Source organism: Mus musculus, chromosome 1, assembly GCF_000001635.26.
Source record: "Mus musculus strain C57BL/6J chromosome 1, GRCm38.p6 C57BL/6J".
NCBI lineage: Eukaryota > Metazoa > Chordata > Mammalia > Rodentia > Muridae > Mus > Mus musculus.
This window is the reverse complement of record NC_000067.6, coordinates 16,450,416-16,464,803: the sequence shown is the minus strand read 5'-3', so window position 1 is coordinate 16,464,803 and position 14,388 is coordinate 16,450,416. Positions and strand designations below refer to the sequence as shown.

The 14,388-nt window shown below is 40.5% G+C and overlaps 1 protein-coding gene across 14 annotated transcripts in view; it reads left to right on the top strand.

The window, feature by feature from the left end:
* The window catches only part of Stau2 (staufen double-stranded RNA binding protein 2), a 291,530-nt gene that overhangs the window by 55,529 nt on the left and 221,613 nt on the right, over window positions 1–14,388 (top strand). For all 14 annotated transcript variants that reach the window (XM_006495532.4, XM_006495528.4, XM_011238390.3 and 11 more), the window contains one exon: window positions 1,610–1,769. In XM_006495532.4, the coding sequence (XP_006495595.1) occupies window positions 1,610–1,769 (160 nt within the window). The remainder of the gene's footprint in view (window positions 1–1,609; window positions 1,770–14,388) is intronic.

Genomic DNA, 14,388 nt, shown 5'->3' with positions numbered 1-14,388 from the left:
CAGTTGAAAAATGGGTAAGATGGTTAGCTTTTAAGTTTAGATAGTTTCATTTTTTATTTTCTTTTAAACTTATTTTTAGAAAGTGTGTGTGTGTATGTGTTAGTGTGCAGGTATGCTGTGTATATGTGTGTCGAGTAGCCACCAGAGGCTCACACTGGTTGTCTTTCTTTATTGCTCTCCACTTCACTTTTTCTCTCACTAAATCTGGAGCTCACTGATGGGATAAGACTGTCTGACCGGCAAGCAGACCTAGCTTTTTATGTGGATACTCTGTACTGACTCATGTTCTTATACTTGCATGGCAAAGCCTTTATGGAGTGAGCCATTGTCCTTACCACCTCACTCTTCCATTTTTACTGTGAGGTAGTGTTTCACTGTCACTCAGGCTGGGCTTGAATGGCAGCCCCTCATGCCTGTGTTTGCTTTCTGAGTACTGGACTTATAGGGGTATATAGTTCTCCTGCAGAAAGACAGAGTATTTAATTACTTGTATATTGCCATGATGGAATACCATGATCAAGATGAGTTTATTTTGGGCTTAAGAATCTAGAGAGAGGGGCTGGAGAGATGGCTTACTGGTTAAGAGCACTGACTGTTCTATAAGAGGTTCTGAGTTCAAGTCCCAGCAACCACATGATGGATCACAACCATCTGTAATGGGATCCAGTGCCCTCTTCTGGTGTGTCTGAAGACAGCTATAAAATAGTCATATAAATAAAATAAATCTTTGAAAAAAGAAAAGATTCCAGACAGAGAACAGTCCGTGATGGTGGGGTAGAGTTAGCAGGCTGCAGGCAGCTGAAGCTGCAGCTGAGAGCTCACATCTCAAACCACAGATAGAAGGTAGAGAGAGCCAATGCTTTAGAAACCTCAGAGCTGTCTCCAGTGATGCATGTCTTCTAACATGACCACTTCTAATCCTTCTCATACAGTTCCACCAGCTGGGACCACATATTCAATATGTGTCCATGGACCCATTTTCTTTCAAACCAGCACAGTAGTTTTAGCAGCAGTAAGTTTAGGTTACCACATCTAAGTGAAGCAGGATGAAAGGATGGGCCCAGTACAGTGTTCTTCCAGGAAGATGAGGAAGATTTGAGAAATGTCCGTGGACTCAGCCTGAATAGACTTGTGTGCTGGGTAAGGGCACAGTGTGAGAACTGAGTAGTGCTCTAACACTGAATGTATGAAGGTGTAAGGGCCATGACTGCTTGACTTCTGTTAGTTTCTCTTATTTGTTGTATCTACAATTTTCCCAGGACTGTTTGAAGAACATTAGCAATGTAATTCTATTTTGGAAAAGAGTTTTGCCTTGGTCTAGTCCATTTAAAATGTATTTAGAGCTGCTGCTATGTCTTTGAATAAGATCAGACAGTTTGGTATAATCTAAGATTCTTTCTTAGGTAGAATATGATTTGTTATTGTTGCAAATGATTTCTAATATACTTCTGGTACAATTTTGGTTCTATGGTGTGTGAGTTTTCTCAGACCACCAGTTTTTGTTCTATGGTGTTTGTGTGTGTGTGTGTGTGTGTGTGTGTGTGTGTTCTCAGACCACCAGGTTTGGTACCTGAAAAATTTTATGTTTTCTCTATCTGGTCTTTCCAAGATGTTTTCGGTGCAGCTGAGTCTTGGCGAGCAGACATGGGAATCCGAAGGGAGCAGTATAAAGAAGGCCCAACAAGCTGTTGCTAACAAAGCTTTGACTGAATCTACGCTTCCCAAACCAGTTCAGAAACCACCTAAAAGTAATGTCAATAATAACCCAGGTATGGCATTGGTTTGTTTCCTTCCTTGTGCTATGTGCTGATGTGTTACTCTTCTTTGTGTGTTGCATTTGTATAATAGGAGAGCACCAAGTTAATAGTACACACACACACACACACACACACACACACACACATACACACACATATACATACACACACATACACACATGTACACACACATACATACACACATACACACACATACACACACACACACACATACACACATACACACATACATATACACACACATACACATACACACACATAAACACACATACACACATACACACACACACACACACACACACACACACTGTAATTAAGATAACAGCAAAGAAGAGAATGATATTTGTTTTTAAAATTCACCTTAGTCGACACTGTAAAAATCTATCCCTTTGAATGTTGTCTAGAACACATGGGGATACAAATGCAGGAAATGCTTTTCTTCTAAAGTAAAGAAATCATTTCTCTTTTTTAAAAGCGTAATAAATATAATACATTTTAATAATTAAGTTCTTTTTTAGTGTAATGCAAAATTATAAAGCCATTTTATTAAATATTTTGCTTGTTGTATAAATATTGAAAACAGCTGATAATTTAGAACATTCATGTGAAGTTTATTAAGAACTCTCCAAATCTGTCCATGAACAAGATTCTTAAATACATGGCAGTACTAATTTTGAGTTCCTAAGAGCAGCTTTGAAAGCTGATTAATTGCATCACTACCAACAACATCACGTGTCCAGTTATCTTTCGGGAAGAGGCAAACCTGTGTTAGGCAGAGTGCACTAATTTATGATGTCAAGTTAATGAAGTTGGTCTGAGTTCGGTTTTAGCCATGTGTCTGTGAACACTCATTCATCTGTTAACATAGCAATACAAACTCTTATCTCAACACCAGTGCTAATGCAGCTTTAGGCCTCTTTCACAAGGAGGTGAGGACCACACCAGCTAAGGTGACTCTGCTCTGTTTGATTAGTCCCTCACTTGTCAGGAGGCTCAGGTCAGCAAGGCACTTCCTCCTTGACTATCCTGTGCTTGGTAAATAGTCTGTTCTTTCAAGGCTCTCTCCCAGACTTCAGGGTTTTCTGTAGTGACCCTTTCGCTATGTTTAACTTGTTTTGGCATTCACTGAGGAAGCTTGTGTAATCCACATGTTACTACAGTAGCTAAGAAGCCTAACCTGTTCAGTTTGAAGTGGGTAAAGATGACCTACTTTGGTGATTTGTAAAAACTTGTTATTGTGTATAATGTACCAGTATGTATTAATCACTGCTGTTACAAATGTAAGAGGCATTCAGCCTTTCTCTGTGAAGATCATACATTATTATACACAAATACATAATTTAATGATCGACAGTGCCAAGTGAACAATAGCAGCTGTTAATCTTTTTTTAATTAGATTCTTTATTTACATTTCAAATGTTATCCCCTTTCCTAATTTCCCCTCTGAAAATCCCCTATCCTCTCCTCACTTCTCCTGCTCCCCAACCCACCCACTCCTGCTTCCTGGACCTGGCATTTCCCTACACTGGGGAATAGAACCTTCACAGGACCAAGGGCCTCTCCTCCCATTGATAACTGACTAGGCCATCCTCTGCTACATATGCAGCTAGAGTTCCTCCATGTGTTTTCTTTGATTGGTGGTTTAGTCCCAAGGAGCTTTAGGGGCACTGGTTAGTGCATGTTGTTGTTCCTCCTAGGGGCCTGCAGACCCCTTCAGCTCCTTGGGTGCTTTCTCTAGCTCCTTCATTGGGGACCCTGTATTCCGACTAATGGATGACTGTGAGCATCCACTTCTTTGTTAGTCAGGCACTGGCAGAACCTCTCAGGAGACAGCTATATCAGGCTCCTGTCAGCAAGCTCTTGTTGGCATCCACAATAGTGTCTGGGTTTGGTGGTTGTTTATGGGATGGATCCCCAGGTGGGGCAGTTTCTGGATGGTCATTCCTTCAGTCTCTGCTCCACAGCTGTTAATCTTAAAAGTAATGATCAAATGGACTGAGGTAAGATGCAGACCTTGTATGGAGACTAGCCAGGTATAGGGAAAAGGAAAGAACATTGTAGACTGAAGGAATCCTATGATGATGACGGGTCCAGGAGTAAGAATCGGTCAGTGGGTTTGGTGAGAAGAGTTTGTGTGTGGTGATGAGTTTAGTTATTGTAGAAGATAAGAAAGCAAGGTGATCAGCTAGGCAGCCAGTGCCATACTTTTGAATAAAAAGTTTAAAAGCCTCCTGAGTATTGAATATTGCATGTGCTATCCTCCAAGGGTGTAGGGTGTAGGCCTTGGTGTAGAAGAGAAGGAGCTCTCTAAGGCTTCTAATGTAAAACAGGATGACTTGTGAGCTCAGCTCTGCCCTATGAATTACTGCAAGGACTACCTCAGGAAGACTCCAAGAAAGATAACAAAAGTCTCAAAGCCCAGTGGAGGTGCATTTCCACTGTGGGGGTTAGACTAAGTTGGAAATGGAAAAGAATATTTGGGACAAGCTTTTAAGTACATGCAGGCAAGTGCACACATTACTGTTGCCAAGCTGAATAGGCTCTTCTAAGAAACACTACTGTAGGGTCTGCCATTGCCTTAGGAGTTTTCCTTCTTTCTCTTCCAGTGGGTAAGCTGAAGGAAACAGTTCTGAGTCCGGCTCATGAAGTTATGATTGTTGGAATCACACATTACTCTGCTGATAACTTCTTTTTACATTGGTGTTTGTGAGATTCATCTGCATTGTTTTTAAAGTGATACTGCATTGTGTTTACAATGATAATGGCTGTATAGCATTCCATTGCATGAATAGACAGTAATTTGGTAGTATTGAATTGTTTGCAGATTGGACACTTGGAAATAATACTGCTGTAAACATTCTTGTATATACACCTTTCTGTTGGGAGTGAACCTAGGATCATCAGTACTGCTGGGTAATAGGTTTCCATGTACTAAGAATTAACACACACGGCCAAGCTGCCACTGGTGCACCCTAGTAGCAGTTAGGAGGGCTCTCTGTGGTCTTGTTTATCATTTGACTTTTTTAGCTTTTCATGACAGCGGTGTTAATACTTCATTGTGGTTTTCATTTGCATTTCCCTATGGATGATGAAGCTGCTGGTGAAGTGTGCTCGCTCGTCCATGGTGTCATTTGTCCACTGGTGTTAGAATGGTCTCTTTAAAAAGGGATGGTTGGGAGTTACATTGTTTAAAAAAATATGTTTTCTTTTTAATGACGGGGATTTTGTACATATTCTAGATTCACATAGTTTGTGAGATATGTATATTCCAGGATATTTTTCTGAAATATTACAGAATATCTTTCAAAAATTTTTTGTTTGTTGTTTATTGAGACTAAGACTGTGTATTTCTAGCTGTCTTGTAATTTGCCAAGTGCTACAGGCTGGCTTCAAACTCAGAGAGATCTGCCTGCCTCTACCTTTAATGCTGGTACTAAAGGTGTGTGCTACCATCCCTGACTTCTTTTGAAAAAAAAAATTATTTCTTTTTTTTATTAGATATTTTCTTCATTTACATTTCAAATGCTATCCCAAAAGTCCCCTATACCCTCCCCCGCCCTGCTCTCCAACCCACTCACTCCCACTTCTTGGCCCTGGCCTTCCCCTGTACTGGGGCATATGAAGTTTGCTAGACCAAGGGGCCTCTCTTCCCAATGATGGCCAACTAGGCCATCTTTTGCTACATATGTAGCTAGAGACACGAGTTCTGGGGGTACTGATTAGTTCATATTGTTGTTCCACCTATAGGGTTGCAGACCCCTTCAGCTCTTTGGGTACTTTCTCTAGCTCCTACATTGGGGGCCCTGTGTTCCATCCTATAGATGACTGTGAGCATCCACTTCTGTATTTGCCAGGCACTGGCAAAGCCTCACAGGAGACAGCTATATCAGGGTCCTTTCAGCAAAATCTTGCTGGCGTATGCAATAGTGTCTGTGTTTGGTGGCTGATTATGGGATGGACCCCTGGGTGGGGCAGTCTCTGGATGGTCCCTCCTTTCATATTAGCTCCAAACTTTGTCTCTGAAACTCCATCCATGGATATTTTATTCCCTATTCTAGGGAGGAATGAAGTATCCCATACTTGCTTGGTCTTGCTTCTTCTTGATTTTCTTGTGTTTTGCAAAATGTATCTTGGGTATTGTACTGGCTAGTTTTGTGTCAACTTGACACAGCTGGAGTTATCACAGAGAAAGGAGCTTCATTTGAGGAAATGCCTCCATGAGATCCAACTGTAAGGCATTTTCTCAGTTAGTGATCAAGGGGGAAAGGCCCCTTGTGGGTGGGACCATCTCAGGGCTGGTAGTCTTGGGTTCTATAAGAAAGCAGGCTGAGCAAGCCAGGTGAGGCAAGCCAGTAAAGAACATCCCTCCATGGCCTCTGCATCAGCTCCTGCTCCCTGACCTGCTTGAGTTCCAGTCCTGACTTCCTTTGGTGATGAACAGCAGCATGGAAGTGTAAGCCAAATAAACCCTTTCCTCCCCAACTTGCTTCTTGGTCATGATGTTTGTGCAGGAATAGAAACCCTGACTAAGACAGGTATTCTAGGTTTCTGGTCTAATATCCACTTATCAGTGAGTGCATATCAAGTGATTTCTTTTGTGATTGGGTTACCTCACTCAGGATGACATGCTTCAGATACATCCATTTGCCCAAGAATTTCATAAATTCATTGTTTTTAATACCTGAGTAGTACTCCATTGTGTAAATGTACTACATTTTGTGTACCTATTTCTCTGTTGAGGGACATCTGGGTTCTTTCCAGCTTCTGGCTATTATTATAAATAGGGCTGCTATGAACATAGTGGAGCATGTGTCCTTATGACCTGTTGGGACATATTCTGGATATATGCCCAGGAGAGGTATTGCTGGATCCTCCGGTAGTACTATGTCCAATTTTCTGAGGAACCGCCAGACTGATTTCCAGAGTGGTTGTACAAGCCTGCAATCCCACCAACAATGGAGGAGTGTTCCTCTTTCTCCACATCCACGCCAGCATCTGCTGTCACCTGAATTTTTGATCTTAGCCATTCTGACTGGTATGAGGTGGAATCTCAGGGTTGCTTTGATTTGCATTTCCCTGATGATTAAGGATGTTGAACATTTTTTCAGGTGCTTCTCTGCCATTCGGTATTCCTCAGGTGAGAATTCTTTGTTCAGTTCTGAGCCCCATTTTTTAATGGGGTTATTTGATTTTCTGAAGTCCACCTTCTTGAGTTCTTTATACATGTTGGATATTAGTCCCCTATCTGATTTAGGATAGGTAAAGATCCTTTCCCAATCTGTTGGTGGTCTTTTTGTCTTATTGATGGTGTCTTTTGCCTTGCAGAAACTTTGGAGTTTCATTAGGTCCCATTTGTCAATTCTCGATCTTACAGCACAAGCCATTGCTGTTCTGTTCAGGAATTTTTCCCCCGTGCCCATATCTTCAAGGCTTTTCCCCACTTTCTCCTCTATAAGTTTCAGTGTCTCTGGTTTTATGTGAAGTTCCTTGATCCACTTAGATTTGACCTTAGTACAAGGAGATAAGTATGGATCGATTCGCATTCTTCTACACGATAACAACCAGTTGTGCCAGCACCAATTGTTGAAAATGCTGTCTTTCTTCCACTGGATGGTTTTAGCTCCCTTGTCGAAGATCAAGTGACCATAGGTGTGTGGGTTCATTTCTGGGTCTTGAATTCTATTCCATTGGTCTACTGGTCTGTCTCTATACCAGTACCATGCAGTTTTTATCACAATTGCTCTGTAGTAAAGCTTTAGATCAGGCATGGTGATTCCACCAGAGGTTCTTTTATCCTTGAGAAGACTTTTTGCTATCCTAGGTTTTTTGTTATTCCAGACGAATTTGCAAATTGCTCCTTCCAATTCCTTGAAGAATTGAGTTGGAATTTTGATGGGGATTGCATTGAATCTGTAGATTGCTTTTGGCAAGATAGCCATTTTTACAATGTTGATCCTGCCAATCCATGAGCATGGGAGATCTTTCCATCTTCTGAGATCTTCTTTAATTTCTTTCTTCAGAGATTTGAAGTTTTTATTATACAGATCTTTCACTTCCTTAGTTAGAGTCACGCCAAGATATTTTATATTATTTGTGACTATTGAGAAGGGTGTTGTTTCCATAATTTCTTTCTCAGCCTGTTTATTTTTTGTATAGAGAAAGGCCATTGACTTGTTTGAGTTTATTTTATATCCGGCTAATTCACCGAAGCTGTTTATCAGGTTTAGGAGTTCTCTGGTAGAATTTTTAGGGTCACTTATATATACTATCATATCATCTGCAAAAAGTGATATTTTGACTTCTCTTTTCCAATTTGTATCCCCTTGATCTCCTTTTGTTGTCGAATTGCTCTGGCTAATACTTCAAGTACTATGTTGAAAAGGTAGGGAGAAAGTGGGCAGCCTTGTCTAGTCCCTGATTTTAGTGGGATTGCTTCCAGCTTCTCTCCATTTACTTTGATGTTGGCTACTGGTTTGCTGTAGATTGCTTTTATCATGTTTAGGTATGGGCCTTGAATTCCTGATCTTTCCAACACTTTTATCATGAATGGGTGTTGGATCTTGTCAAATGCTTTTTCTGCATGTAACGAGATGATCATGTGGTTTTTGTCTTTGAGTTTGTTTATATAATGGATTACATTGATGGATTTTCGTATATTAAACCATCCCTGCATCCCTGGAATAAAACCTACTTGGTCAGGATGGATGATTGCTTTAATGTGTTCTTGGATTCGGTTAGTGAGAATTTTATTGAGGATTTTTGCATCGATATTCATAAGAGAAATTGGTCTGAAGTTCTCTATCTTTGTTGGATCTTTCTGTGGTTTAGGTATCAGAGTAATAGTGGCTTCATAAAATGAGTTTGGTAGAGTACCTTCTACTTCTATTTTGTGAAATAGTTTGTGCAGAACTGAAATTAGATCTTCTTTGAAGGTCTGATAGAACTCTGCACTAAACCCGTCTGGTCCTGGGCTTTTTTTGGCTGGGAGACTATTAATAACTGCTTCTATTTCTTTAGGGGATATGGGACTGTTTAGATGGTCAACTTGATCCTGATTCAACTTTGGTACCTGGTATCTGTCTAGAAATTTGTCCATTTCATCCAGGTTTTCCAGTTTTGTTGAGTATAGCCTTTTGTAGAAGGATCTGATGGTGTTTTGGATTTCTTCAGGATCTTTTGTTATGTCTCCCTTTTCATTTCTGATTTTGTTAATTAGGATTTTGTCCCTGTGCCCTTTAGTGAGTCTAGCTAAGGGTTTATCTATCTTGTTGATTTTCTCAAAGAACCAACTCCTCGTTTGGTTAATTCTTTGAATAGTTCTTCTTGTTTCCACTTGGTTGATTTCACCCCAGAGTTTGATTATTTCCTGCCGTCTATTCCTCTTGGGTGAATTTCTTCCTTTTTTTTCTAGGGCTTTTAGATGTGTTGTCAAGCTGCTAGTATGTGCTCTCTCCAGTTTCTTCTTGGAGGCACTCAGAGCTATGAGTTTCCCTCTTAGAAATGCTTTCATTGTGTCCCATAGGTTTGGGTAGGTTGTGGCTTCATTTTCATTAAACTCTAAAAAGTCTTTAATTTCTTTCTTTATTCCTTCCTTGACCAAGGTATCACTGAGAAGAGTGTTATTCAGTTTCCACGTGAATGTTGGCTTTCCATTATTTATGTTGTTATTGAAGATCAGTCTTAGGCCATGGTGGTCTGATAGGATACATGGGACAATTTCAATATTTTTGTATCTGTTGAGGCCTGTTTTGTGACCAATTATATGGTCAATTTTGGAGAAGGTCCCGTGAGGTGCTGAGAAGAAGGTATATCCTTTTGTTTTAGGATAAAATGTTCTGTAGATATCTGTCAGGTCCATTTGTTTCATAACTTCTGTTAGTTTCACTGTGTCCCTGTTTAGTTTCTGTTTCCACGATCTGTCCATTGAAGAAAGTGGTGTGTTGAAGTCTCCCACTATTATTGTGTGAGGTGCAATGTGTGCTTTGAGCTTTACTAAAATGTCTTTAATGAATGTGGCTGCCCTTGCATTTGGTGCGTAGATATTCAGAATTGAGAGTTCCTCTTGGAGAATTTTACCTTTGATGAGTATGAAGTGTCCCTCCTTGTCTTTTTTGATAACTTTGGGTTGGAAGTCGATTTTATCCGATATTAAAATGGCTACTCCAGCTTGTTTCTTCAGTCCATTTGCTTGGAAAATTGTTTTCCAGCCTTTCACTCTGAGGTAGTGTCTGTCTTTTTCCCTGAGATGGGTTTCCTGTAAGCAGCAGAATGTTGGGTCCTGTTTGTGTAGCCAGTCTGTTAGTCTATGTCTTTTTATTGGGGAATTGAGTCCATTGATATTAAGAGATATTAAGGAAAAGTAATTGTTGCTTCCTTTTATTTTTGTTGTTAGAGTTGGCATTCTGTTCTTGTGGCTGTCTTCCTTTTGGTTTGTTGAGTGATTACTTTCTTGCTTGTTCTAGGGCGTGATTTCCGTCCTTGTATTGCTTCTTTTCTGTTATTATCCTTTGAAGGGCTGGATTCGTGGAAAGATATTGTGTGAATTTGGTTTTGTCGTGGAATACTTTGGTTTCTCCATCTATGGTAGTTGAGAGTTTGGCCGGGTATAGTAGCCTGGGCTGGCATTTGTGTTCTCTTAGTGTCTGTATAACATCTGTCCAGGCTCTTCTGGCTTTCATAGTCTCTGGTGAAGAGTGTGGTGTAATTCTGATAGGCCTTCCTTTATATGTTACTTGACCTTTCTCCCTTACTGCTTTTAATATTCTATCTTTATTTAGTGCATTTGTTGTTCTGATTATTATGTGTCGGGAGGAATTTCTTTTCTGTTCCAGTCTATTTGGAGTTCTGTAGGCTTCTTGTATGATCATGGGCATCTCTTTCTTTATGTTTGCGAAGTTTTCTTCTATTATTTTGTTGAAGATATTAGCTGGCCCTTTAAGTTGAAAATCTTCATTCTCATCAATTCCTATTATCCGTAGGTTTGGTCTTCTCATTGTGTCCTGGATTATCTGGATGTTTTGAGTTAGGATCCTTTTGCATTTTGTATTTTCTTTGACTGTTGTGTCGATGTTCTCTATGGAATCTTCTGCACCTGAGATTCTCTCTTCCATTTCTTGTATTCTGTTGCTGATGCTCGCATCTATGGTTCCAGATCTCTTTCCTAGGGTTTCTATCTCCAGCGTTGCCTCGCTTTGGGTTTTCTTCATTGTGTCTACTTCCCTTTAGTTCTAGTATGGTTTTGTTCATTTCCATTACCTGTTTGGATGTGTTTTCCTGTTTTTCTTTAATGATTTCTACCTGTTTGGCTGTGTTTTCCTGCTTTTCTTTAAGGGCCTGTAACTCTTTAGCAGTGCTCTCCTGTAATTCTTTAAGTGACTTATGAAAGTCCTTCTTGATGTCCTCTATCATCATCATGAGAAATGTTTTTAAATCTGTGTCTAGATTTTCGGTTGTGTTGGGGTGCCCAGGACTAGGTGGGGTGGGAGTGCTGCGTTCTGATGATGGTGAGTGGTCTTGATTTCTGTTAGTAGGATTCTTACGTTTGCCTTTCACCATCTGGTAATCTCTGAAGCTAGCTGTTTTAGTTGTCACTGTTAAGAGCTTGTTCTTCAGGTGACTCTGTTAGCCTCTATAAGCAGACCTGGAGGGTAGCACTCTCCTTAGTTTCAGTGGGCAGAGTATTCTCTACAGGCAAGCTCTCTTCTTGCAGGGAAGGTACCCAGATATCTGGTGTTCGAACCAGACTCCTGGCAGAAGTTGTGTTCCACTCACTAGAGGTCTTAGGATCCTGTGTGGAATCCTGTGTGGGCCCTTGCGGGTGTCAGGCGGCTCTGCTGGCAAGGTAGCCCGGGGCTCGAGTGGAGCGGAAGGGGCTTGTGCCCCAGATCAGGCCCGGGTAGCCTGCTTCCCTATGTACGGCAGTCTCAGGTTCCGCCAGATTGGATTGGGGCAGGCCCTGTGTTCCACTCACCAGAGGTCTTAGGATCCCGTGGGGAGTCCTGTGTGGGCCCTTGCGGGTGTTGGGCAAGACTCTGCTGGCAAGGTAGCCCGGGGCTCGAGTGGAGCGGAAGGGGCTTGTGCCCCAGATCAGGCCCGGGTAGCCTGCTTCCCTATGTACCGCAGTCTCAGGTTCCTGAACAGTTTTTCAAGTGCTTCTCAGACCTTCAGTATTCTTCAATTGAGAATTCTTTACCTCTGTACCCCATTTTTTAATGGGGTTATTTGAATTTCCGAAATTCAGCTTCTTGAGCTCTTTGTATATATTGGATATTAGTCCCCTATCAGATTTAGGATTGCTAAAGATAGTTTCCCAATCTGTTGGTGGCCTTTTTGTCTTATTGACAGTATCTTTTACCCTACAGAAGCTTTGCAATTTTATGAGGTCCCATTTGTCAATTCTTGATCTTACAGCACAGGCCATTGCTCTTCTGTTGAGGATTTTTTCTCCTGTGCCCATATCTTCGAGGGTTTTTCCCACTTTCTCCTCTATAAATTTCAGTGTCTCTGGTTTTATGTGGAGTTCTTTGATCCACTTAAATTTGAGCTCTGTACAAGGAGGTAAGAATGGATCAATTCACATTCTTCTACATGATAACCGCCAGTTGTGCCAGCACCTTTTGTTGAAAATGCTGTCTTTTTTCCCCACTGGATGGTTTTAGCTCCCTTGCCCAAGATTAGGTGACCATAGGTGTGTGGGTTCATTTCTGGGTCTTCAATTCTATTCCATTGATCTACCTGTTTGTCGCTGTACCAGTACCATGCAGGTTTTATCATAATTGCTCTGTAGAACAGCTTTAGGTCAGGCATGGTGATTCCCCCAGAGGTTCTTTTATTGTTGAGAAGAGTTTTTGCTATCCTCGGTTTTTTGTTATTGCAGATGAATTTGCAAATTGCCCTTTCTAACTCAGTGAAGAATTGAGTTGAAATTTTGATGGGGATTGTATTGAATCTGTAGATTGCTTTTGGCAGGATAGCCATATTTACTATATTAATCCTGCCATCCACGAGCATGGGGGATCTTTCCATCTTCTGAGATCTTCTTCAATTTCTTTCTTCAGAGACTTGAAGTTCTTGTCATACAGATCTTTCACTTCCTTAGTTAGAGTCACACCAAGGTATTTTATGTTATTTGTGACTATTGTGAAAGGTGGTTTTTTTTCTAATTTCATTCTCATATTGTTTATCCTTTGTGTAGAGAAAGGCCACTGATTTGTTTAATTTTATATCCAGCTACTGCGGTGAAGCTGTTTATCAGGTTTGGGAGTTCTTTGGTAGAATTTTTAGGGTCACATATATACTATTATATCATTTGCAAATAGTGATATTTTGACTTCTTCTTTTCCAATTTGTATCCCCTCGATCTCCTTTTGTTGTCGAATTGCTCTGGCTAGGACTTCAAGAAGTATATTGAATAGGTAGGGAGAAAGTGGGCAGCTTTGTCTAGACCTTGATTTTAGTGGGATTGCTTCCAGCTTCTCTCCATTTACTTTGATGTTGGCTACTGGTCTCCTGTATATTGCTTTCATTATGTTTAGGTATGGGCCTTGAATTTCTGATCTTTCCATGACTTTTTTCCTGAAGGGGTGTTGGATTTTGTCAAATGCTTTCTCAGCATCTAAGGAGATGATCATGTGATTTTTTTTCTTTGAATTTGTTTATATAGTGGATTACGTTGATGGATTTATGTGTATTCAACCATCCCTGCATCCCTGGGATGAAGCCTACTTGGTCATGATGAATGATCATTTTGATGTGTTCTTGGATTCGGTTAGTGAGGATTTTATTGAGTATTTATACATCGATATTCATAAGGGAAATTGGTCTGAAGTTCTCGTTCTTAGTTGGATCTTCGTGTGGTTTAGGTATCAGAGTAATTGTGGTTTCATAGAATGGATTTGGTAGAGTACCTTCTGTTTCTATTTTGTGGAATAGTTTTAGGAGAGTTGGAATTAGGTCCTCTTTGAAGATCTGATAGAACTGTAGAACTGTGCACTAAACCCATCTGGTCCTGGGCTTTTTTTTTTTTTTTTTTTTTTTGATTGGGAGACTATTAATGACTGCTTCTATTTCTGTAGGGGAAATGGGACTGTTAAGATCATTAATCTGACCCTGATTTAACTTTGGTACCTGGTATCTGTCTAGGAAGTTGTCCATTTCATACAGGTTTTCCAGTTTTGTTGAGTATAGCCTTTTTGTAGAAGGATCTGATGATGTTGGATTTTCTCAGGATCTGTTGTTATGTCTCTTTTTACATTTCCGATTTTGTTAATTAGGATCCTGTCCGTGTGCCCTCTAGTTAGTCTGGCTAAGGGTTTACCTATCTTGTTGATTTTCTCAAAGAACCAGCTCCTGGTTTGGTTGATTCTTTGAATAGTTCCTTTTGTTTCCACTTGGTTGATTTCAGCCCTAAGTTTGATTATTTCCTGCTGTCTACTCCTCTTGGGTGAATTTGCTTCCTTTTGTTCTAGAGCTTCTAGGTGTACTGTCAGGCTGTTAGTGTGTGCTCTCTCTAGTTTCTTTTTGGAGGTACTCAGGGCTATGAGTTTTACTCTTAGGACTGCTTTCATTGTGTCCCATAAGTTTGGGTATGTTGTAGCTTCATTTTCATTAA